This window comes from Saccopteryx bilineata, chromosome 1 (assembly GCF_036850765.1).
Source record: "Saccopteryx bilineata isolate mSacBil1 chromosome 1, mSacBil1_pri_phased_curated, whole genome shotgun sequence".
Classification (NCBI taxonomy): Eukaryota; Metazoa; Chordata; class Mammalia; order Chiroptera; family Emballonuridae; genus Saccopteryx; species Saccopteryx bilineata.
In genome coordinates this window covers 152,422,358-152,444,295 of record NC_089490.1, presented here as the reverse complement: position 1 = coordinate 152,444,295, position 21,938 = coordinate 152,422,358, and the positions used below count along the sequence as shown (strand labels likewise).

General features: G+C 50.8%; 2 protein-coding genes and 1 long non-coding RNA gene across 3 annotated transcripts; 1 reads left to right on the top strand and 2 right to left on the bottom strand.

Moving 5' to 3' along the window:
- Positions 1-351: 351 nt before the first annotated feature.
- Positions 352-12,105, bottom strand: KHSRP (KH-type splicing regulatory protein). Its single transcript, XM_066274410.1, is given in 20 exon segments — positions 352-2,339; positions 2,618-2,695; positions 2,788-2,875; positions 2,877-2,989; positions 3,081-3,169; positions 3,529-3,638; positions 3,716-3,876; positions 3,991-4,135; positions 4,227-4,327; positions 4,978-5,080; positions 5,172-5,270; positions 5,652-5,750; positions 5,955-6,129; positions 6,905-6,962; positions 7,693-7,764; positions 8,057-8,106; positions 8,996-9,035; positions 9,364-9,402; positions 10,028-10,124; positions 11,738-12,105. Coding segments are annotated over 20 exon segments (2,238 nt in total). The 5' UTR covers positions 11,981-12,105; the 3' UTR covers positions 352-2,061.
- A 170-nt stretch (positions 12,106-12,275) lies between these two features.
- Positions 12,276-15,853, top strand: LOC136334347 (uncharacterized). Its single transcript, XR_010731147.1, has 3 exons — positions 12,276-12,497; positions 14,631-14,796; positions 15,619-15,853. It is a non-coding gene; the product is annotated as an uncharacterized lncRNA (long non-coding RNA).
- SLC25A41 (solute carrier family 25 member 41) lies at positions 13,625-20,092 on the bottom strand. Its single transcript, XM_066274424.1, is given in 8 exon segments — positions 13,625-13,797; positions 14,572-14,751; positions 14,793-14,949; positions 17,831-17,938; positions 18,460-18,612; positions 19,514-19,604; positions 19,606-19,664; positions 19,898-20,092. Coding segments are annotated over 8 exon segments (1,116 nt in total).
- Between the last annotated feature and the right edge of the window lie 1,846 nt (positions 20,093-21,938).

Sequence of the window (21,938 nt, the reverse complement as noted above, 5' to 3'; positions counted from 1 at the left end):
TCAGCATACCCCCCTCTCACTGGCCAAGCCTTGTTCTTCTATAAACACAACTGCGGCCAGCACACAGTTTTAGACAAAAAGCACTTTATTTAACAACAAAAAAACCAAAAAAAAAACCAAAAAAAAAAAAAGAGGGGAGGGGAGGGGAAAAGTTATAGGAAAGTACAACGTGCCTGCAGAAAACTATTTTCTTTTCTATTTATTTTCTTGAAAAAAGAAAAACATAAAGCTTATAATTTCCAATCACCGTTATCAGGCTTTTACAACATCTATAAAGAACAAACATCTGCTTCAAAACTACCGGGGCAGGTGAGGGACAGAGAAAGAGAGACGGCACCCAGCAGACATGGGGAGGTTTTGTTATCATTTATTTGTGAAGTTAAAAACGAGCGATAAAAAGTAAAAACTGCCATACAATTTTTTTGTTCTCAATTTGTTTTCAGTTTCAATGTCTTCTTGAACAGATGAAACATAACAGACCAGTCCTGGGAGAAGGGTGCGGGAGGGAAGGGCCGAGGGGGGCCGAGGGGAGCCGAGCGCGGGCAGAGGGAGGAGGAGCAAGAGGAGCAGAGGCCGAGGGTGGGCCGGGTTGGGGGTGTTCCTGCAATATTAACACCTGGTCCAAGGAATGTTCCAACTCTAACTAAAAAAAAAGAAATAGCAAGAGTGACTTTTTTTCCTTTTTAAAAGTTTATTTTAAAAACATGAAGAGGGCCAGAGATGGTAGGGAGAAAATTAACTGCTTTCACCTGAAAGAAGCAGTTTCAGGAAGGCTGGGGTGGGGTATAGAGATTTATATATATATATATAATTTTATATGTTTTGTTTCACTTTTTGTGTTTATTAAAAAAAATTTTTTGGCAGAGATTTAGTTCTCGCTCTCTTCTATGGCTGGCTCAACATGAAGGACCCCAATTTTAAAAGAAAAAAAAAAGCATGTAAGAGACAGAATGAGCGAGAGAGCGAAAGCTGGCATGGACCTCCAGCCACTCACAGAGAGGACTCCCCTGTACCCCGCAAGGCAGCTATCACTCTCTCGCCTAACAAATGGAAATAAAGCAAAAACAAAAAAAAAGAGCCCCCAAACAAAACAAATAATAAAAGAATTTTCACAGATGAAGAAGTTCACATTCATTCGATTCATTGAGCCTGCGGAGAGGGAAGAGATAGGAATTGGTCACTCTGGGGAGGGAAGGCAGGGGCAGGAGACTGGGGGTTGGTGAGGAGGGGGCCAGGAAGCCCCTCTCCCAAGCCGGTGGCTAGCAGGATGTATCTGTAACTGTCTAGTCAAGTGCTCTGAGGACTCGGCTGAAGTCAGACTGGCTCCTTGATGGAGGAGGAGAAAGAGTGATATAAAGGCAAGGAGAGAAGCAGGAGCGTGGGGGAGGGGGTAGAGAGAAAGAGAAGCAAAGTCAGGGTCTGTAGGGGGGGAAGGCGGTGGCTCCCGGCGCATCACAACATGAACAATCTCAGAGATCACGGTGTCCCCACAACACCCCTGTGAGGTAGGTTGGAAGGTGGCAGAGATCATCATGCCCACTTCACAGACAAGACCAGGACACAGGCATGGGCGTGAGAGCAGAGGCCGAGCCCAGGTGGAGCGAGGGGCTCCGGGGCCAGTCCCCTTGGCAGGCTCCCCACATCCCCACTGGAGCCAGGGTCACCCCACGCTGAGGCTGCCTGCAAACACAGTCACTTGGACAACGTCGGGGAGAAGATCGTGGGTTGAAAAACAAAAAGAACAAAAGCCAAAAAAGTAATGCAGAGAGGGGAAAAAATATCCATTTTCTTCCCAAGTGGCCAGATTTTTGAGTTAGCAGCCAGGATGGTGACCAATGTTTCAGCGACCGGCCTGCCCTCCACCCCCAGGACTACCCACCAGTTCAACAGTTCCACCTTTTATCTGTCTCGCATTCTCCCCCAACATCACGACAGCATTACACAGGAACAAGCGAGCCGGCGGAGGGAGGCCTCTTCTTTAACCTCTGGACCCAGCGCACATTTCCCCTGGCTCTTGGGGACTCCCGGAGACCTCCGGCCACACGGCCCCCGCTGCAGGCATCAAGGACACACCCCGCAGGGGAAGGGATTTCCGGCGCTACCCACTAAGGCAGGATGGACGGTGGCTGGGGGTTGGAAGGAAAAAGGAGGAGGAGGAGGGTGGCAATTCCCACTTGCCTGCTGCTGTCCCTGCTGTGTGGGTGGAGGCTGGGGGCCACCAGGACCTGGGGTCTGTCCGTAGTAAGCAGCTTGCTGTCGGTAGTATTCAGCCCAGGCAGCGCTATAGTCTGGCTGGGAGCCTGGGGGCGCTCCTGGACCTCCTCCAGTGGCCACTTGAGCTGTCAAGGAGAGGATGAGTGTGGCTGGGCAAGAAAGTGGGCTTGACCCTGCTTCGCCTCAGGCCCACCAGCTCAGCCTGCTTCTTAAAAAAGTTATGTTACAATATACTTGACATACAGTATCAGTTTCAGCTGTACAACAGTGATTCGCCATTTAAATTCCTTACGACATGATCACCATGCCTAAGTCTAGTATCCACATCACAGAACAAAATCATAGTTATGACTACGTTCACTAAGCTGTACTTACACCCCGTTGCCTTTTTTCTGTAACTCACCCTGCTTCTTATAGTACTCCTCCCAGGCCTTTGTGTAGTCCTGCTGCGGGGGAGCTCCGGGCTGCTGGGGCTGTTGGCCTGCAGGAGGCGGGCGCATAGTCAGAGAACAGGGAGGGGACACAGCTGCCCTCCTGGCTGACTTGAAAACCCATGCTGCAGCCGACACTCACCGATCTTTTTGTAATACTCTTCCCAGGCCTTAGTGTAGTCTGACTGGCCCGCAGGTGGGGGCTGAGGGGGCTCGCCCTGGGTGGGGGGGGGCTGCGGGTGCGGGTGCGGGTCCAGGCACAGGGCCTGGGGGCTGCTGGTAGTAGTGTGAGTAGTAGGCGGCCCAGGCTGCATTGGGGTCTGCGGCGGCTGCAGCAGCTTTATCTGCAAAAGGAGGGGAGTGCAGGCTGAGGGGTGACACATCTGTCCCATGCCCAGACCCTGTGCTGCCCCTCAATTGGGCAGCCTTACTTACTTGGGTCGTGAGGAGCAGGTGGCTGCCACTGGGGGTAGGTATTGCCCCAGCCCTGGGGTGGGTACTGGTGAGGGGGGGGGCCCCCGGCACTGCAGGACAAGAAAGGGGAGGGAACACATGAGTGGGGGTAGGGATGGCTAGTAGGAAGGGGGTCCAGAAAAATATGGAAGACAACTAACAACAACCCATAAAACCCAGGCTGTGAAACAAAGTCCCCCAAATTCAACACGCACAGTTTTATGCATGTGGTCAACACCTATAGTATTTTGTAAAAATGGTATCTGGGAAACAGAGGGCAGGGCTGGATCGTGTTTGAAATCACTGCTTCTGAAAAACGAGAATGGACCTCTTGGTAGTGAATAGAAATGAAAACATGGCCTGTTATTCTTCTTGCCAGCAGTATGGAGCCCCATGTTCTAAATTCCAGGCAGCTGAGAGGAATACTCACTGAGGAGGAGCCCCTGGTGGGCCCTGGTTGAAAGGCCCAGGATTGAAAGGCCCCATGGGGCCAGCAGGGCCTGGTCCCCCTGGGCCTGGTCCAACTGGGCAGAGGGGACCCTAAAAGGTGAATGGACAAAATTAGTGGGTGGGAGACTGGAGCCAAGTCCAGGCCCCAGAGACCTCCATGAACCCACCTCAATCTTCTCCTCAATGAGCTGCTTGGCGTGGTCAATCTGCTGAGGTGAGCCCCGAATAATGAACAGTTTGAAGTTGGGGTCCCCATTGGGTGGCAGCTGCCGGGAGATCTCTACAAAGGCGCCCGTCTGCTGGTTTATGGCTTTCACGTTCTCGCCACCTGTGGGAGACACAGGCAGTGAAGGCAGGATGGGAAGAGAAAAGAGACAGGCAGTGAAGGGAGGGTGGGAGGAGAGAATGGATGAGGAACAAAGGGCAGGGAAAGTCTACTCACCTCGACCTATGACTAGCCCACACTTGTGAGTGGGGATGGAGAAGGTCATCTCCCCGCCAGGAGGGCCCCAGTTGCCTTGGCCTCTTCCTCGACCACGGCCTCCTGGGGGCATGCCAGGACCCCCTGGAGGACCTGGGGGACCGCTCTGCAAGAGAGGGACATGTAGAATAAATGCAGGTAGCCAGGCCTGTCCCCTCTGCCCCATCAGCTGTTCTCACCTACCCCATGCCACCTACCCTAAGGCTCTGGAGGAGGTCATTGATAATCCGCGCAGCATGCTCACACCGGTCTGGGGGCCCCATTATGTGAGCTATCTTCTCAGGACCTGTCCCATCATCTGAGGCCAGCACCCAGAGAGCAGAGACACGGATTTAAAAGAGAAGCACAACTCCAAATCACCGCCTCCTCGGGGCAGCACTGTGCCAAGCTAGGTGTCTGAGACATCTCAGACTCAGTGCCGCTCACCACACTCCATGTACTCAGGAGTGAGGAAGGAGGTAGGGAGGCCCCACGTCCCCAAGAAGGAAACCGACCAGATTGGCAGGGAGATGGCTAGGCTTCTTTCTGCAATTGGAACCCCCAGAACTAACTAATGCACTTTACAGTACTAAGAAAAAATAGTCTCTGAAAAGCAACTAAAGGGTTCCTCTTCCCCAGAGAACTGCCCTCACGGACTCTCACAGGCTTGGTAGGAGCCCAGAGTTGGGGCAATGATCTCATCCAGCCCAAGGTGCTCAAGTTATCCAGGCTGCCCTGCCAGGATGGGCTACTGGTGGGGCAGAGGGAAGAGGTAGATTCAAGAGGAGAGAAAAATACAAAATGTCTGCCCAGCACCAACTCTCACGGGGCTGTCCCACAGAAGACACACAAAATTTAAGAGTAACAAGGCACTGCAGGCTAATCATGGCACTAAGCTGCCTGGAGCTGACCCTGAGTAATCTGAAGAGGACAGGACTGGCCAACACATCCACACGACTCGGCCCTGACCTTGTTTAAACTGGATCCGCACACCAGCATCATTCTGGATCTTCTTGATCATCTCTCCACTCCGGCCAATGACCACACCCACAGAATGCCTAGGCACTGGCACCTGAGGGAGAGAGGCAGAGGGTTAGCTGGGTTCAGTCCCTGCTGCTCTACTGCTTTTGCTGCCTACTGCACAGGAAGAGCCCTGCACTCACATCAATGCCTCCACCAATTCGAGATCCATACTCATTCCGGTCCCCAAAGCCACCCTGGTCACGCTCCCGGAGGATGTCCATCACCATCTCACAGGCTTGCTGCAAAGACAAAGGGCATTGTGCTGTGCACATGGCAAACCCTGCTGCCCCACTGCATTCCCAGCCTCCCATAAACCAAGGGGTCACAGGCCTAGGCTAAGGACGGACACACAGGTACTGAGCTCTATATCTGCCACCCTGAGAGGAAGGCACAGCCAGCACCCCCATTTTCCAGATGAGTGAATGGAGGATCAGACTTAGGCCACTTGCTCACATACAAATGAATGGGAAGAAAATGTAACACAACAATATAAACCCTGCGCCAACTTAAAAGCCAGTGCTCTTGAAAATCTCTCCACTTTCACTCAAATCTCCAGCCAGCCCACCAGCTCTCTCTCACTTCTCTAGACCGACCCCCCCCCACCTACAGAGTGTGCTCACCTGCACTTTGTAAGGATCCCCAATAATCCGAAGGGGCTTGTCCACATTTGTATTCTGGGAACCATCTTGAATTAAAATCATCTTTACTCCAGCACGTTCCTTTAAAACCAATGTAAACTATCAGTATAGGACTTTCAAAGAACTTTCTGCAGACTAGTACATTACAGGCAAGGACCATAATCAGAAAGAGGAAAAGAATGGCAAAGCACAAGCACGCATGTGTGTGACTGTGTGTTAACATACCCAGGAAGGAAACTTTCTCGGAATGGAAGGAACCTTCTGTCCTCTGCTCCAACTGCTCACCTGTAGTTGCTTAATGGTCTCCCCGCCTTTGCCAATGACCAGGCCAGCCTTTCCCGCAGGAATCATAATCTCCTGCACTGTGCCATTCTGGCCCCCATTAGCATTGTCGTGGAACTGTCCTGGGGGGCCCCCACGACCCCGAGACACAATGTCATCCAGCATCATCTTCGCTTTCCTGGGAAGATGAAGAATGGGATGTCATCTCATCACTTAAAAGACTACTGGCGGACAGATAGTTCGGTTGGTTGGGACATTGTCTGGAAGTACAGAGGTTCCCAGTTCAATTCCTGGTCAGGGCACATACAGGATCAATGTTCCTGTGTCTACCCCCCCCCCCTTCCTCTCATGGTAAAATCAATACATTTTTAAAAGATTCAAAAAAAAAAAAAGGCCCTGGCCGGTTGGCTCAGTGGTAGAGTGTTGGCCTGGCGTGCAGGAGTCCCGGGTTCGATTCTCGGCCAGGGCACACAGGAGAAGCGCCCACCTGCTTCTCCACTCCTCCCCCTCTCCTTCCTCTCTCTCTTCCCCTCCCGCAGCCAAGGCTCCACTGGAGCAAAGTTTGCCTGGGCGCTGAGGTGGCCTCTGCCTCAGGCACTAGAATGGCAGAGCAACGCCTCAAGATGGGCAGAGCATTGCCCCCTGGTAGGCATGCCGGGTGGATCCTGGTTGGGCGCATGTGGGAGTCTGTCTGACTGCCTCCCCGTTTCCAACTTCGGAAAAAATAAATAAATAAATAAATAAATAAATAAAGGGACTACTGGCCTGGTGATCTGTGCCCCCCCACCCCCATCTCAAGCAAAGGTGACTCCAAGACATGTGTCTGACAAATAGGAAAACTATAATCCCTAGAGCTGGGGGGTGCAAAAACATGGTGAGTCACCCCCAAATTTCAAAAGGATCAAGAGGACTTTTGCCCACTCCCACCACAAAAGGCCCAGCCAGGCACTTACTGAACAGATTCTGGGGCTCCTGTCAAGGATACACTGCGCTCGGGGAGGCCACCACTGTCTGGAGAGAAAAGGTGATAGGGTCAGTCCCCTTCCAGACCTGCAGACCCTGTAAGGGCCATTAGCACAGATAAGGAAATTTCCAGATCAAAAGCCATTCAGTAGCCTGACAAATTAGGTCACCTCCCCAAACACCTGGGAGGCTACTCTGTGCAAGGCCAAAGCCAGGAAGACTAAAGTTCAATAGAGAGTTCAAACAGAAGTTTTAGAGAAAAAGATGAGGTAGGAGAAACAGGTTCTGGAAGGTCCAAACCCTGGACCATTCCCACCACCACTGATGATCATATGTGGACCCTCTAGTCAACACACTCCACTCTGCACTTGAAACCTACAGAGGACCCAGCCTGTCCTCAAAGCTTTTGTTTTTAATGTGCCGCCCTGCCTCCCATATTCCCACTTGGTGTTTAGTTTAGGTGGCAACTTAATGGTTCACAGCGGATCTGGAACGAGGCTCCCTGTGTTCGATTCTGTATTTCCCCCTCAGCCTCCCCCCCACCTACAAAATGAAAGAAACCCAAAGTCACAGCTATACCTTTAGGTGCTGTACAGTAGAGACATTGCACCAAGCCTGGTACATGGAAGGAACTCAATAAACAAACAACAAAATAAACAAATGCCAGCCCATTTCATTGACATGAATGTCAATCCGACAAGTTAAAAATGAGGGCATTACTACAGTGCAAAGAGCCCAGCCCAGCATTCATTCTGGTATGAACCTGGCTCACTCATACCTGGAGAGATCTGGACTTTGCAGCCTGAATCCTGCTGGATTTTGTTAATCTGTTCGCCTCCTCTGCCAATAACTAGGTGAAGAAGAAAAGGAGAAAAGTTGAGTTGACAGAAGGAGCCAGCACAAAACAAACGAGGTGATGGGGGTTTCTGGCCATGTTAATGTTCAGTGGTTGGGGGCCTTGTTGAGAGCTCCGCCATTCTTCCCACCCAGAAAGAACAGGTAAGAGCAGAATAAGGTAGGCCCTTGCAGACCAAATGCTTCTGGGCTTGCATGGGCTCCCAGAAAATGATCGGGGGGGGGGGGGGGGGGCTGGGGGGGTGGCGGGTGAAATGGGCACCCAGACTATGATCACCCACACTCACTTAATCCCACCATGCCGTCTGGGACCCTGTACTCCTCTGTCATTGAAGTCCTGTAGAGATAATGAAGGTCAGTCTCAAATGGAAAAGCAGCAGAGAGTCTGCCTGGAGAAAAGGCCTCCAATGTTTCTGCCCTATTTCCTATGATGGGACCAAGACCCCACAGGTCTAAGCATAATCTAACAGTGTGAGGCTGGGACTCCCTCACTTCACAGCAGGTCACTCGACCACTTGAGGCTTCCGTTTCCCCACCTGGGCCACGAGAGGTTTGTTCTGGGGTAGTGTGGCCCCTGGACAGTGTTGTCCCTGACATGGGGAGAGTGAGCGCCTGGACACTTTTATGGCAACTTGATGGAGCAAAATTTCACATATATTGACTTCAAAAAAAAATAATTCTTTATCCTCTTCATTTAATTTTCCTAGCAGTTTTTATTGTAGTTCATAAAGCTTCTGGACCATTAAAAAAAACAACAAAAAACAATGGTCAATGTGGTCCCTCACAAAGGATTCTATATCAGATTCACTAAAGTCATTTGGGAGGGGGTGAGCAGTGGTAAAAAGGTAGGAAAGACTGCTATCACAACCTGAGGCTTCCCCAGCTCCCAGGGAACAGGCATTTTACAGAGGACAGATAAGAAAACCTGACTTTTCTAGGAAGGTAGATATTTGAGCTTCTAGAGTGTCCCCACAACAAAAGCAGCACCAAGGTACAGAGACCACGCTTCTGTTGTTAGAGCAAACTGCCACAACCCTCTCCTCCCTCCACTCCCGAAGACAGGTAAGTACAGGGCCGAAGGCAGTGCCTTCTGCCTCTCAGTCCTGTCTCTGGTAGACCAGCCCTAAATAGTGCAGGGCCCTCAGACAGAGCTCTCTCCCAAGACAGTAAGAAAGGCCAGAGATAGCCAGCAGATAAGAAAACATGTTCTCCAACTCATAACTTACCTGGGAGGAGGATGGATGGGTCCAAGTTGAGAACTGATGGCTGGAGAGAAAAAATCCAAAGGCAAGATTGGCCTGTCTCTTCTCTGGAACCCTGAACACCACTGGCTCCAGGTGCTCCTGCCTCCACAGGGGCAACTAGCACCATTACAGCCTAAGTCCTCCTGAGCATGGGAGCATGATGGACCTTCCCCCAAAAGCACATGCATCAAATATTTCTGCCTCAATTTTCAGGGGCTATGGGAACCCCAAAGGCCACAAACCCCAGACGATGAACACCTAGAGCATCCATAAAGGACAAGTGCCCAGTGTGCCTAACTCCCGACTTCTAACCTCCTAAGATCCTGAAGCTTCCCTCTGCATGGACTTACAGTCTCCCTGAGAAGCCAGTTTCTTGCTCTCCGGTTGGTCTGTGAAAGAGAGAGGGTATCAGCACCCATCTACCCACAGCCGCCTCAAATCTGATGCTGGTGCCATATATCTCTGGCAAGCATTCTCTCCCCCCACCCACAATATCAGAGCCAAGACAGGAGAGTAGCAGAGACCAATCCCAACATGAGGTCGGACTTCATCAATCCTGCCACCAGCACGAAGGATAAAAAAAAAAACCCTTTAGAACGGGAGAATAATGATGGCAGCATCTGAGTCCTTCTAGCTCAGGATGGAATCTACCCTGGGCAGCAAGGTCCTGGCTGAAAGAAATCAGCTGGCCACCCCATTGATCATTTTGGCTACTATGGCCAACCATACATGGGGCCTCAATAAAAGTACCAGCACTTCCCCAGCCTACCAGAAGAGGAAGGACAATCTTGAGAACTTACAACATAACTTGGACCTCGCCACAGTCAACCTGCTCTCCTCTCAGCTACCTGATACCTCAGGATGGCGGCCCAACAAAAAGAATGAACAAAGCTGGGATTGCTGAGGTTTTAAAAGACAGAATGGCAGCAGGCCCCCCCCCCCCCAACACTGAACCACATTCAAACAAAGCATCTCACTCTCTACCCCCAGCCCCTCCTCACAGCAGGTACTTACCTCCATCTTCTAACTGTCTCTTTTGGCCCCCAAAACCAAAATCAGGAGTGCTGTTATTCACTGTTGTAGCAGAGTCACCTCCAATTTTGGCTGCAATCTACAAATGAAGTTGTAAGCAGAGAAGAATTAGCAACCTCCCTGGGGCTCAGATGAACTTAGAACCTTTCCTGTTCTCTGGTCTTGTTGTTTGGCCTAGGAGTAGGCTTCCTCTGACTTAGGAAAGAGCCTGTTAGTTAAGACAAATCTAGAAAGAATTTTCATCTAAGGCCTCAGAGTTCAAGAGTTACCCAGGAATTTCAAAACTCCCCTTCTCAATGGGATTCGGGTCTAAATTGTTGTGGCCAGACTATAACCCATACCAACTTGTTTCAGGGGTAAAAGGAGCAGAAGCTTGGTACTATAAAAGGTCTTCAGGTCATCTCCACAAGGGAGGGTCTCAGAGAACCAGAAAGTGTGACTGTACTTCGGGGATGCTGAAGACTATTATCGCCCTCACCCTCAGAATCTTGTATTTGTGAAACAAATCTCTCAGAAGTTTTTACTTCAAGGCATCTGAAATCTTCATTTGAAGAAACAAAAGACACTTTTGGAACATATGTTACAATTTAGCCATATGAAGAGCAACTTCAAATAAACCCCAATCCAAAAAACTTAAAACTAAACTCTGTGGAATTATTACAAGTTTTCCAAAGAAACACAAACCAGAATCTAAGCATCCATCTTTTCATCTCTCAATCTTTTTTTTTTTAACACTTTGAGCCAAAGCTCTTGGGCTGCCCAGATGGACCCATATCCCACCCCAACCCATAGCACACTAGTTATAGAACTGTTTCTCAATCAAGACAGTTGAGTGGGCAAGCAGATCAGGTGCACATTAGAAAGGTGAAAGCCACAGATCACATGGGGTGAAACAGGGCGTTAACCTAATGGTACCCCCTCCAACCCTGCCCTGGAGGCACTGGAATTATGGCAGTCAGGATGGGGTCTGCTTCCTGACACGGCAGCAAAAACCTTCCATACTATGGGTCTCCTCCTCTCCAGGCTCTGGTAAGGTTTGTCCCACCAGCATGCAACACCTCCATGCTGTCATCAAATTCAAAAGCCTGTGGCGGGACCCTCCCTTCTTTCCTAAAAAGACCACGTTTTTAAGCCACCGGAAGCATCAAGAAAAGTCTGCCCCGATGCCCACCCTCCCCGTTTTGCTTAAGTGCTTGACCAGTCTGGCAGCAAAGGGTCCCCATTCCACACTCAAGAGAAAGGACTTGTTGTCCTTCATGTCCCTTCTTCCTAGAGAGCGTGCTGAAACGGGACTGGGTTGGTGGCAGCGCTCTCAGTCCTGATGGGAAGGTGGGGGCCAAGTAAGCCCTATCCCAGGAAGGCAGACCCTTTCCTTCCAGCACAGTGGTGCACGCATGCCTTAGCGTATCCTGAGGCGGGGAGGGGTCCCCGAAGTGAGGGATCGCACTCCGGAGCCCCTGCACACCCAGGGACCGCTCTTGGGAATCTCCTGGACGCCCCGACACTCTGCGCAGAGTCGCCAGTAAGGGACCCCACTCAAGGCGCTTGGGTTGGCCCAGGGCCCTTCTGACTACTGCCCCAAGAGACCCCGCGGCGGTCCCGGTACCCCGCCACCCGCGACCCCGCGCGCGCGCACGTGACCCCGCCCCCTCCCCCGCCCGCGCGCCCCTCTCGAGCCCGCGGCCTCCTCACCTGGCGGGCCCGCTGCACGGCATCGGCGAAGGCGTCCTTGCGGATTCCCGGGCCGCCCCCACCTGGGGGCTGCGAAGGGCCCCCAGACGAACCTCCGCCAGGGCCCCCGCCGACCCGGTCCCCCGCGCCTGGCGGGCCCGGTGGAGGGCCTCCTCCGGCGCCCCCAGCACCCCCAGCACCCCCGCCCCCGCCGGCAGTCGGCGGCGGCCCCGGCGGGGGTCCTCCCGTGCTGTAGTCCGACATGGCGCGGCTGAGCCGGGCCTGGCGCGGAGGCTGAAGCTGAGGAGGAGGAGGAGGCGGCGGCGGCGGCGGCGGCAGCGGCGGCGGCGGCTCAACGCGGGAACAAGGCCTCGCTCCACACGGCCGCAGAGCACTCTGGGAACCCAGCGGCTAGGAAGACGACGAGGTGGGGAGAGGGACACCCCCTCCCGGCGCCGTGACGGACGGCAGGGCTAGACCAATGGGAGGCAGTCTCTGTCCACGGGCACCAATCGCAGCTCTGTAGGCGAGCGACCAATCGGACTGCCGGGAGAAACACTGGGCGGGAGGCGCCGTGTGATCGATAGCTCTTGGAGGCAATGAGCTGCGGGCTGCCGGCACTGGGTTGGTAAATCGAGGCGATCCGAAAAGGCGGGAGGCCCAATGAAGCGGGAGTTCCAGAATCGCGGGGCGGCTTCAGAACCGATTGACCGCTCCAAAGAGTCAAGCGGACAGGAAGGAGGGGCAAAATGCTCCTTTGAACGGGATGAAGGGGCGCCAGGTGAGATAGTCGAGTACGCAAGCCAATGAATACGTGCGTAAGGCGGTTCTTGTAAAGATTGGCAGTCGTTTCAACCCAATCTCTGACGAGTTCTGGGTGATGCGCTTGGGTTTGGACTGGCTTTCGATGTTAACCAGAATCCTTTTCTAGTCTTGACTTCTACGCCAATGGCTGAGCGACAGGGGATGGGGGGGGGGGGGGGGGAGAATGTTGTTAGGAGACTGACATCGCTTCGGACAAATGGGAATGAAGTAAAGGTGCCCAGTTTTGGTGGGAGCTAGTGGAAGCGCAGCTGCATTGGGGCGGAGCCGACCTCCAGACGGCGACGGGGGATTAGCTAGAGCGGGAGTGAGTGGCGGCTTACGTAGGCAGTGGAAACCGGCTGTCGGAATTCAGGCCAGACAGCAAGCAGGCTTAGCTCCCCGGAACCTGGCTGAGTAGGCCAGGCACATGGCCTGTTTGAGGCCTTGGAGATCAGGTGCTTCCGGAGTTGAAGCGACCTGAGAGCAAGAGAAAACGCAGGAATCCCGCTGTACCCCAAGGATCTAGAACCCCTTCTCTTTCAGGACTCATGGAACTAGCTGCCCTGATGAACTAAGAGTCTTGGGCCATTGGTTCCCTCACAAGACTGAGGGATTTCAGACCCTAATTCCACACCCCACTTCTGCTTCACATAAGGTCCTGGGACCCAAGCTCCAAGCTCCGATCCTAGGTTCTCAAGTTCTTTCCTGGACCCAGGCATCATCCAGGCTTGCCACTCAGTACCGAGGGTCCCAAAGTTCCCAGCAGATACTCAGGGAACGCAGATACTCAATTCCATTCTTGTACCCAACTATCCGTTCTGGGCCCAGGTATCCCAGACATGTCTAGCAGAAACCATCACTTTATTGCTTGTTTGACTTCATAGTCACTATTTTGCCCTGGAGCCAGGACAGACCACTATGTGTTAAACTGGAGTTCATAAGAGTTTCAGGCTGCACCCTGCGGAGCATCTTCTGACCCAGACCCCCAGCCTGCTTTTCCTGAAAAAGACTTCCCTAAGGCGCAGGCCTGGAGGGCTCATTGAGGCCAGGGGAGACTGGAACTCTTGTCCATTTTTGCCTCGGTTGTGTCAATTAGCTCAGTGCCTATATACCCAGGGTTTTCTTTATGGCTTCGTACACCATGTAGCTGATGCCACCTTCCGGCAACACCTTCAGTAAGGTGGGGGTCATACCTCGGTATAGCCCTGGCCAGCCCTGCTGGGCCAGGATCCGCTGGAAGACTCTGCACGTGGTGGGATTTGAACCCTCCACAGTGTCTGTGGGTACAGGAACAAGCTCAGGACCTGAGAGATAAGTCGGCTGTCTGGGGGGGGGGGGGGGCTGGGATGTTGAGGGGGGTGTGAAGCCAGGGGCCTGGGTGGAAAAGGTCAGTTGGAAAGGACTTTGGAAGACTTTTAGAGGAAATTGGTCAGTTTGGGGAGAGTGAGATCAATTCAGGCAGTAATTTTTAGGTTTCCTTTTCAGGAACATTTTAGAAAATATTGGAGCTTATCTAACTGATAAGATCTGTTAGAGATTTTGGGAAGTGTGCTAAGGAATAGTTTGGAGACATGAAGATGGTTGACTAAGGACCTGTTCAGATGTTTGAGGATTGGTTTAGGAGCTGAGAGTCCATTCAAGGAAGTCATATTTGGGGAGTTTCTAGGGTTGTGGGTGAAGTGATTATGAGTTTTGGGATATCTAAGGGTCAGATTTGGTGGATTTAGGAGCCATTTTGACCTTTGGAGCCAATTGAGTGCTGGGTCTTATTTAAAGTTAGGAAGATCATTTTGGGGGTATATGTCTTGAGGTTAGTATGGGGGTCACATTTAGAGGGAGTTCGTGGGAATCATTTGGAAGATAGATGTTCATTTTTATTAATTTGAGGTGTGGAATCAGATTTGAGGATGAGTGTAAGTCTTAGTATGTTTGAGAGTCAGTGAAGTTAGCCAGGATCAGAAGTGGAGAGTTTGGGGATATGAGAATAAGGAGGTTTGGTGGAGGGGGGCGGGGAAAGGCACCTACACAGTGGCCACTAGGGCCAGGCTGACCTTGAGCCTGTATCCTGGTGCACACCAAAGTTAGTGGGTAACTGGCCATCTGACCACAGGTTGTGGACAGCGTCACTGACGACAGATTGACCAGGCCACTAGAGTCTGCCATGTCCCTGCCTGACTTCAGCCAGAAGCACCTGAGTATCTGTAAGAGAAAGAGGGACAAGAGGAAGCTTGCTAGGGCCTGGATTCACCCCATGCTACCCCCTCTGAAGGACCCAGGTCAGTACAGGCATAAGGGATGATTCCGAGCATGTTGGGCAGGTAGCCACTATAAAGGGCACGGGTGCCCTCTTGCTCCAGGATCAGCCTGACACAGTCCAGTAGCCCCTTGTATTGGCCCATCCAGCGCAGGGTCAGCCATGTCTTCAGCACCTGAGCAGGGTAAGGAGTGAGGCAGCTGATTTAATTCTCTCAATGACCCTCAGCAATGGCCATTGTCCCTTCCAACAAATGAGGAAACTTCTCAGGAATGTGCAAAGCTGAGTGTCAAACCCAGAGAGCTCTCTGTTCTTTCCTTGGCCTGTGTGTGCTCTCAACCCACGGTTTAGAAGCTCAAGAGGCCAAGAGGGGAAGGGAAGTGATGTGAGCCAAAGGGGGTCTATGGCAGCCTCCACATAGTACCAAATGTAGCGCCATGGGAGTGCAGGCTCCAGGTGGCCAGATCGGCCAATTTTCCTGAAGAGCCAGAAATAAAAATTTTTATGAAATGCTCCAATATCAAAATATTGACAACTTTACATTTGCACAAAAGACAACACTAAGTGTGGGAGGCAGAATTCTAAGGTGGTTGCCATGATTTCTGCCTCCCCTAATATGCATGCTCTATCATAATGCCCCCCCCACCTTGAATGTGAGCTAGATCTGTGAACATAATAAAATGTTACTCCCCTAATCAGGTTACATGATAACGAAGGTGACGAGATTTTGCAGATGCAATAAAGGCCCCTAAGCAGTTGACTTTAAGTGAATCAGGAGAAATTGTTCTGGGTGGGCCTGACCTAATCAGGCAAGCTCTTTAAAAGATGTCCATTTTTTAAATAGCAGAAGAAAAACTGGAAGCATCAGAGACACTCTCCGGTTGATCTGAAACAGGCAAACTGTTGCGGAGAGGACAACATGGCAGGAAGAGTGCTTGGCTTCTAGGAGCTGAGGATGTCAGTCCTACAACCAAAATAAACTGAATCCTGCCAACAACTAGGAAGCTTGGCAGAAGAGCCTCAGATGGATTCATTGGTAGCCCATTAACACCTTGATTCCCACCTGATGAAAAACCCTGCACAGCCTGACCAGGCGGTGGCGCAGTGGATAGAGCGTCGGACTGGGATGCGGAAGACCCAGGTTCGAGACCCCGAGGTCACCAGCTTGAGCGCGGGCTCATCTGGTTTGAGCAAAAAGCCCACCAGCTTGAACCCAAGGTCACTGGCTCCAGCAAGGGGTTACTCGGTCTGCTGTAGCCCCACAGTCAAGGCACATATGAGAAAGCAATCAATGAACAACTAAGGTGTTGCAAGGTGCAATGAAAAACTAATGATTGATGCTTCTCATCTCTCTCTGTCCCTGTCTATCCCTCTCTCTGGCTCACTCTCTGTCTCTGTAAGAAATAAATAAATAAATAAATAAATAAATACCAAAAAAAAAAAAACCCTGCACAGATTTACTAGTCAGTGCTCATACATGACCCACAGAAACAATGAGAGAAAAATCTATTGTTTTAAACTAATTGAATCTGTGGTTATTTGTTATGCAGCCAATGAAAGCAAATATACTTTGGAAGAAACTTAACCAGATGAGGGCAAGAATTATATAAAGAAAACTTTAAAAGACCATTAAAGGCCTGACCTGTGGTGGCACAGTGGATAAAGCATCAACCTGGAATACTGATATTGCTGGTTTGAAGCCCTGGGCTTGCCTGGTCAAGGCACATACGAGAAGCAATCAATGAACAACTAAAGTGAAGCAACTATGATCTCTCTTTCTCTCTCTCCCTCTCTCTCTAAAACCAACAAATAAAATCTTTAAAAATATATACCTTAAAAAAAAAAAGTCCAGTAAAGCCTGACCAGGCAGTGGCACAGTAGACAGAGTGTCGGACTGGGATGCAGAGGACCCACATTCGAAACCCCAAGGGCTCGGCTTGAGCGCGGGCTCACCAGCTTGACCGTGGAGTTGCTGGCTTGAGCATGGGATTATAAACATGACTGTATGGTTGCTGGTTTGAGCCTGAAGGTTGCTAGCTTGAAGCCCAAGGTCATTGGCTTGAGGAAGGGGTCATTTGCTCTGCTGTAGCCCCCTAATCAAGGCACATATGAGAAAGCAATCAACGAACAACTAAGATGCCGCAACGAAGAATTGATGCTTCTCATCTCTCTCCATTCTGTTCCTATCTGTCTGTCTTTTCTATTTCTGTCACACACAAAAATAAGACCAGTAAAGAACATAAAGGGAGACTTGAACAAATGAATATGTTCTTGGATACATAGACTCAATATCATATAAGCGACAACAATCTCTAATTTGTTTATGTAGTGAACACCATCCCAGTTAAAAACAAAAACCAATAGGTGATTTTGTCTACTCAACTGTTGCATCTAAATATTCTATAGAAGAGCAGAGAATAATAGCCTGAAAAACTGATAAAGGAAAGAAGGATGGAGATTGATAAAATATAACACCAGGCCTCAAAAATTAGAGAGATAGGCAGAACTCATGTACAACACCAAGAGTGAACACTAATGTCAACTGGTTTTTAGTTAAAAATAATGTATATTTGTCCTATAATAATGTAATCTATATTGGCTTATTGTAACAAATGTCCCACCCAAATGCAAGATGTATGTAATAGTGGAAACTTTGTATATGTGCGGAGAGTTATATGAGAACTCTCCATACTTTCTGTTCAAATTTTCTGCTAATCTACAACTGCTCTACTAAATAGTCTATTCATTAAGAAAAAATTAAAATATAGTAGTGCATGAACAGACACCAGAGCAACAAGAAAGGCCAGAAATAAACCCAAATATAGACAAGTTTTGTAAATTACAAAGGTGGCATCTCCAATCTCTGGGGAAGAAAGGATGGGATCTATTTTGTAAAGAGTGTTGTGGTGACCAGCTGGCCATCTGGAACACAAGTCTTATACACGTCTTACATGAAGGAGAAGGAAAGAGGAGGGGGAAGAAGGAAGCAAAGGCAGTAGCACTTGGCAACTAATTTTCATCTTGTTTCATCTAATGTGGGACAGGTATTCTCTTACCTCCATGGGGTTGATGAGTGTCTGGGAGGTGGCTGCAACCAAGGAGCCAGCAAGAAGACGTTCCTGAAAGGGTGGGGACCCATGCACTTCAGAGAAGTAATTCTTACACTGGGACAGGAGAGAGGAGCAAGAGCAAATAACTAACCATTTTCCTACCTGAAACCCATCCAGAGAGAGAAGTCTGGCATCTGGAGGGTGAACGTGTGTCTTGGATAATGATCTGAGCTTTGGTAGGGGGTAGGGGTGGATATAGGATAGGTTAGGGGTCGGGAAACTTTTTGGCTGAGAGAGCCATGAATGCCACATATTTTTAAATTAATTCCGTGAGAGCCATACAATGACCCGTGTACATTATGCATTATCCAATAAAAATTTGGTGTTGTCCCAGAGGACAGCGGTGATTGGCTCCAGCCACCTGCAACTGTGAACATGAATGGTAGAAAATGAATGGATTGTAATACATGAGAATGTTTTATATTTTTAACATTATTATTTTTTATTAAAGATCTGTCTGCAAGCCAGATGCAGCCATCAAAAGAGCCACATCTGGCTCGCGAGCCATAGGTTCCTGACCCCTGGGATAGGTGAAGACTTGAGGGTGGGACTGGAGAAAGCAGACCATTCCCCACCTGTTCAAAGATGGAGAACTTGATGGTGTACTCTAGAGCAATCTTGAATATGTTGATACCATTGTCACGCCACAGGGAACGGAAGCCCCCCTCTTGGATCATGCTCCGTAATCCTCCCAACATATTCATGAAGTTTGTCTTGGAGGAGTAAACCTGGGGGTGGGGATGCCCCTGGCACTGTGAGAAGTCCTCCTCCCTATGGTCATCCCCATTCCTTCTCAAGCTCCTTCTTTGCTAGTCCTAGAATTCTCTAACCCAATACAGACTCAAACCCAACATAAAGCCATATTCCAGTCACATCCACCTGCCTCTCCTCTCCAGTCCTACTTTGTCTTTGAAGCCATCCAAAGACCCCCATCGGCCCTGGCCGGTTGGCTCAGCGGTGGAGCGTCGGCCTGGCGTGTGGGGGACCCGGGTTCGATTCCCAGCCAGGGCACATAGGAGAGGCGCCCATTTGCTTCTCCACCCCCCCCTTCCTCTCTGTCTCTCTCTTCCCCTCCCGCAGCCGGGGCTCCATTGGAGCGGGGATGGCCCGGGCGCTGGGGATGGCTCCTTGGCCTCTGCCCCGGGCGCTGGAGTGGCTCTGGTCGCTGCAGAGCAATGCCCCGGAGGGGCAGAGCATGGCTCCCTGGTGGGCAGAGCTTCGCCCCTGGTGGGCGTGCCGTGTGGATCCCGGTCGGGCGCATGCGGGAGTCTGTCTGACTGTCTCTCCCCGTTTCCAGCTTCAGAGGGATACAAGAGAAAAAGAAAAAAAAATACCAAAGACCCCCACCCCCAATTCCCTGATCCCTAACTCCAACCCTATCTATGATCCCATTCTCAACTCTTTTCCCAGTTCAACTCCATGCCCCATTCCACGTTAGCTCCATCATCGTCCCCAACCCAAACCCCCACTCCATCCCCACCAAGCCTCCTCCTAACTTCAGCCCATGTCTCAACCCCACCCTCCTACTTGCCTCCAGTTGCACCCACCCCCATCCTGAACTCTATGCCCTCCACTTCTGTCCATCCCCACCCCGGCGGCTTCAGCACCACAGCCCCAACCCCCACGCACCTGCATGAACTTGGCACTGTCCAGAGGGGCTGTGCCAGTGTGAGACACCGCCCCAGCTATGGCTCCTGAGAGCAGAAACTTCCACAGTGCTCTCATTATTCACTTCCAGCACGTCCACAGGGACCATCAGCTGCTCTCCTGTGTCAAGTACCTGCAGGGCAGACCCAGCTCTTGCCCATGCTCAGCCAGGCTGGCACTACCTCCCCAGACACACCTGCAGGGCCCCTCCTAGTGAAAGGCCCACCCTGGTCCTCACTGATTCAAGATGCAATTCTAGGTCTGCTCAGAGGGAAGTGGACTATGCAGAGGGGGTGGGCAGTATAGCTTTCTCACCTGGAAGTTTTGGCTAAAGATACTGGGCAACCTGTAGTTCCCCAAACTCACCTGCTGTGATGGAATGTGCTGCAGGTTGTTTTCATACACATGCCCAAATACATATGCATACATATGTGTACCGCCTGGGTTCCAGAAGACGGGTGGGGATGAGGATGAAGCTTTGGTGAGTAAGGCCTTGCTCCTTTTAAACACAGCCTGGACCCTTGAGCAAGGCTTCTGGGCTTCCTCAGATTTAGCTACCATGGCAGCTAGAGTCAAGACTTGAGGTTCAAATGCCTGGCAAGAGGTTTGCCAACCAACAACCATGTAGGAGGGGTGCCTTTTAAATTTGGGTCCCAGGGGATAATGAGGTCACAGAGGCCCTTGTGACCTAGCTGGATATGGTGGGCAGAGTGAGGGTCTTTCCCACAAAGGTCCATATCTTAATCCCTCTAAACCTGTGAATGTGTTATGCTACATGAGAAAGGGGGGATTAAGTTTGCAGATGAAATTTAGGTTCCTAACCAGCTGATGGGGAGGTGGGCAGATTATTCTGGACCAATGTAATCTCATGGATCCTTAAACCGGGAAGAGTAAACCAGAGCAGTGGGTAGTGGCATGATATGAGGTGAGAAAGACTTTAAGGCTATTGCTGGCTTTGAAGATGAAGGGGCCACCAGCCATGGAATTCAGGTGACCTCTAGAAGCTGGAAAATGCCAGGAAACAGATTCTTACCTGGAGCTTCCAGAAGGAGCCAGCTCTGCCAACAGCTTGATTTTAGCCCAGAGATCCATGTCCGGCTTCTGTCCTCCAGAATAGTACATTTGTATTGTTTTAAGCCACCAGGTTTGGGGTCATTTGTTACAGAAGCCATGGGAAACTAATCACTGTGTTTCATTGTCATGGCAACAGGAGATGAAAGAGAGAATAGGAGAGCTGTGGAGTTTGGGAGAGAGAGATACAGTTGCTCCCCAAAGAAGACCGAAATAGGTTTGGAGTCAGACCTGGGTTTGAATATCATCTTGCACACTTCTTGCTGTGTGACTTTGGAGTACCTGCCTTACTTCTCTGAGCTTCAGTTTCCCCATCTGGGAATTGGAAGTAATAATAAATTGTACCAGATAGTGTTGTCAATAGGATTTTACAACAGTCTTCAAAAACCTTGATGTCATCCCTGGTTCCTCCCTTTTTATTATGCTCACACTCTGGGCTTACAAGGGCACCAGCTTGACCCAGACGGCTCTGGCTCGATCCCAAGGTGGCTGGTTCAAGCCCCAGTCAGGGGACATATGAGAAACAATCAATGGCACAACTAAGTGGAGCGACAAGTTGATGTTTCTCTTCCTCTTCCTTCCCTCTGCCCTAAAAAAAAAATTCTGTGGGCTTAAACCTTCAAAGTATATCTAGAATCTGGCTGCTTCTTACCATTTTCAGGACCACCTCCCTGGTCCAGCCCCATCATTGCTTACCTCCACCCTAGTCACCCCTCCTACACCCCGGTTCCTGGATTTGCCCTCAGTCTGTCCTTCCCACACCAGCCATCAGAGGGCACTTGTGAACACCTGTGTCAGGTTCTGTTCTCTGCCCACAGCCCTCCACAACTTGGGGTTAAAGCTCAAGTCCTCCCCATGGCCCACATGAGGCCCTGCACAACTTGCCCACCTTCACTTCCTGCCCTCACCTTCCCCTTTTCCACTCGTTCACTCTGCTCCAGCCACATAGGCCTCCTTCCTGTTCCTCCAACATGCCAGGCACAGTCCTACCCCAGGACCTTTGCTCTGGCTGTTTTGTTTTATTTTCTGCCTGGGATGCTGTCTTCCTAGACATCTCATGGCTCCCTCCCTCACCATCTTCAAAGCTGTATTCAAGTGTCACCTCCTTGGTCTTGGTCGGTTGGCTTAGTGGTAGAGCGTTGGTGTGGTATGTGGAAGTCCCAGGTTCTGTTCCTGACCAGGGCACACAGGAGAAGCACCCATCTGCTTCTCTACCCTTCCCCCTCTCCTTTTTCTCTATCTCTTCCCCTCCCACAGCCAAGGCTCCATTGGAGCAAAGTTGGCCTGGGCGGTGAGGATGGATCCATGGCCTCCACCTCAGGCGCTATTGCTCTGG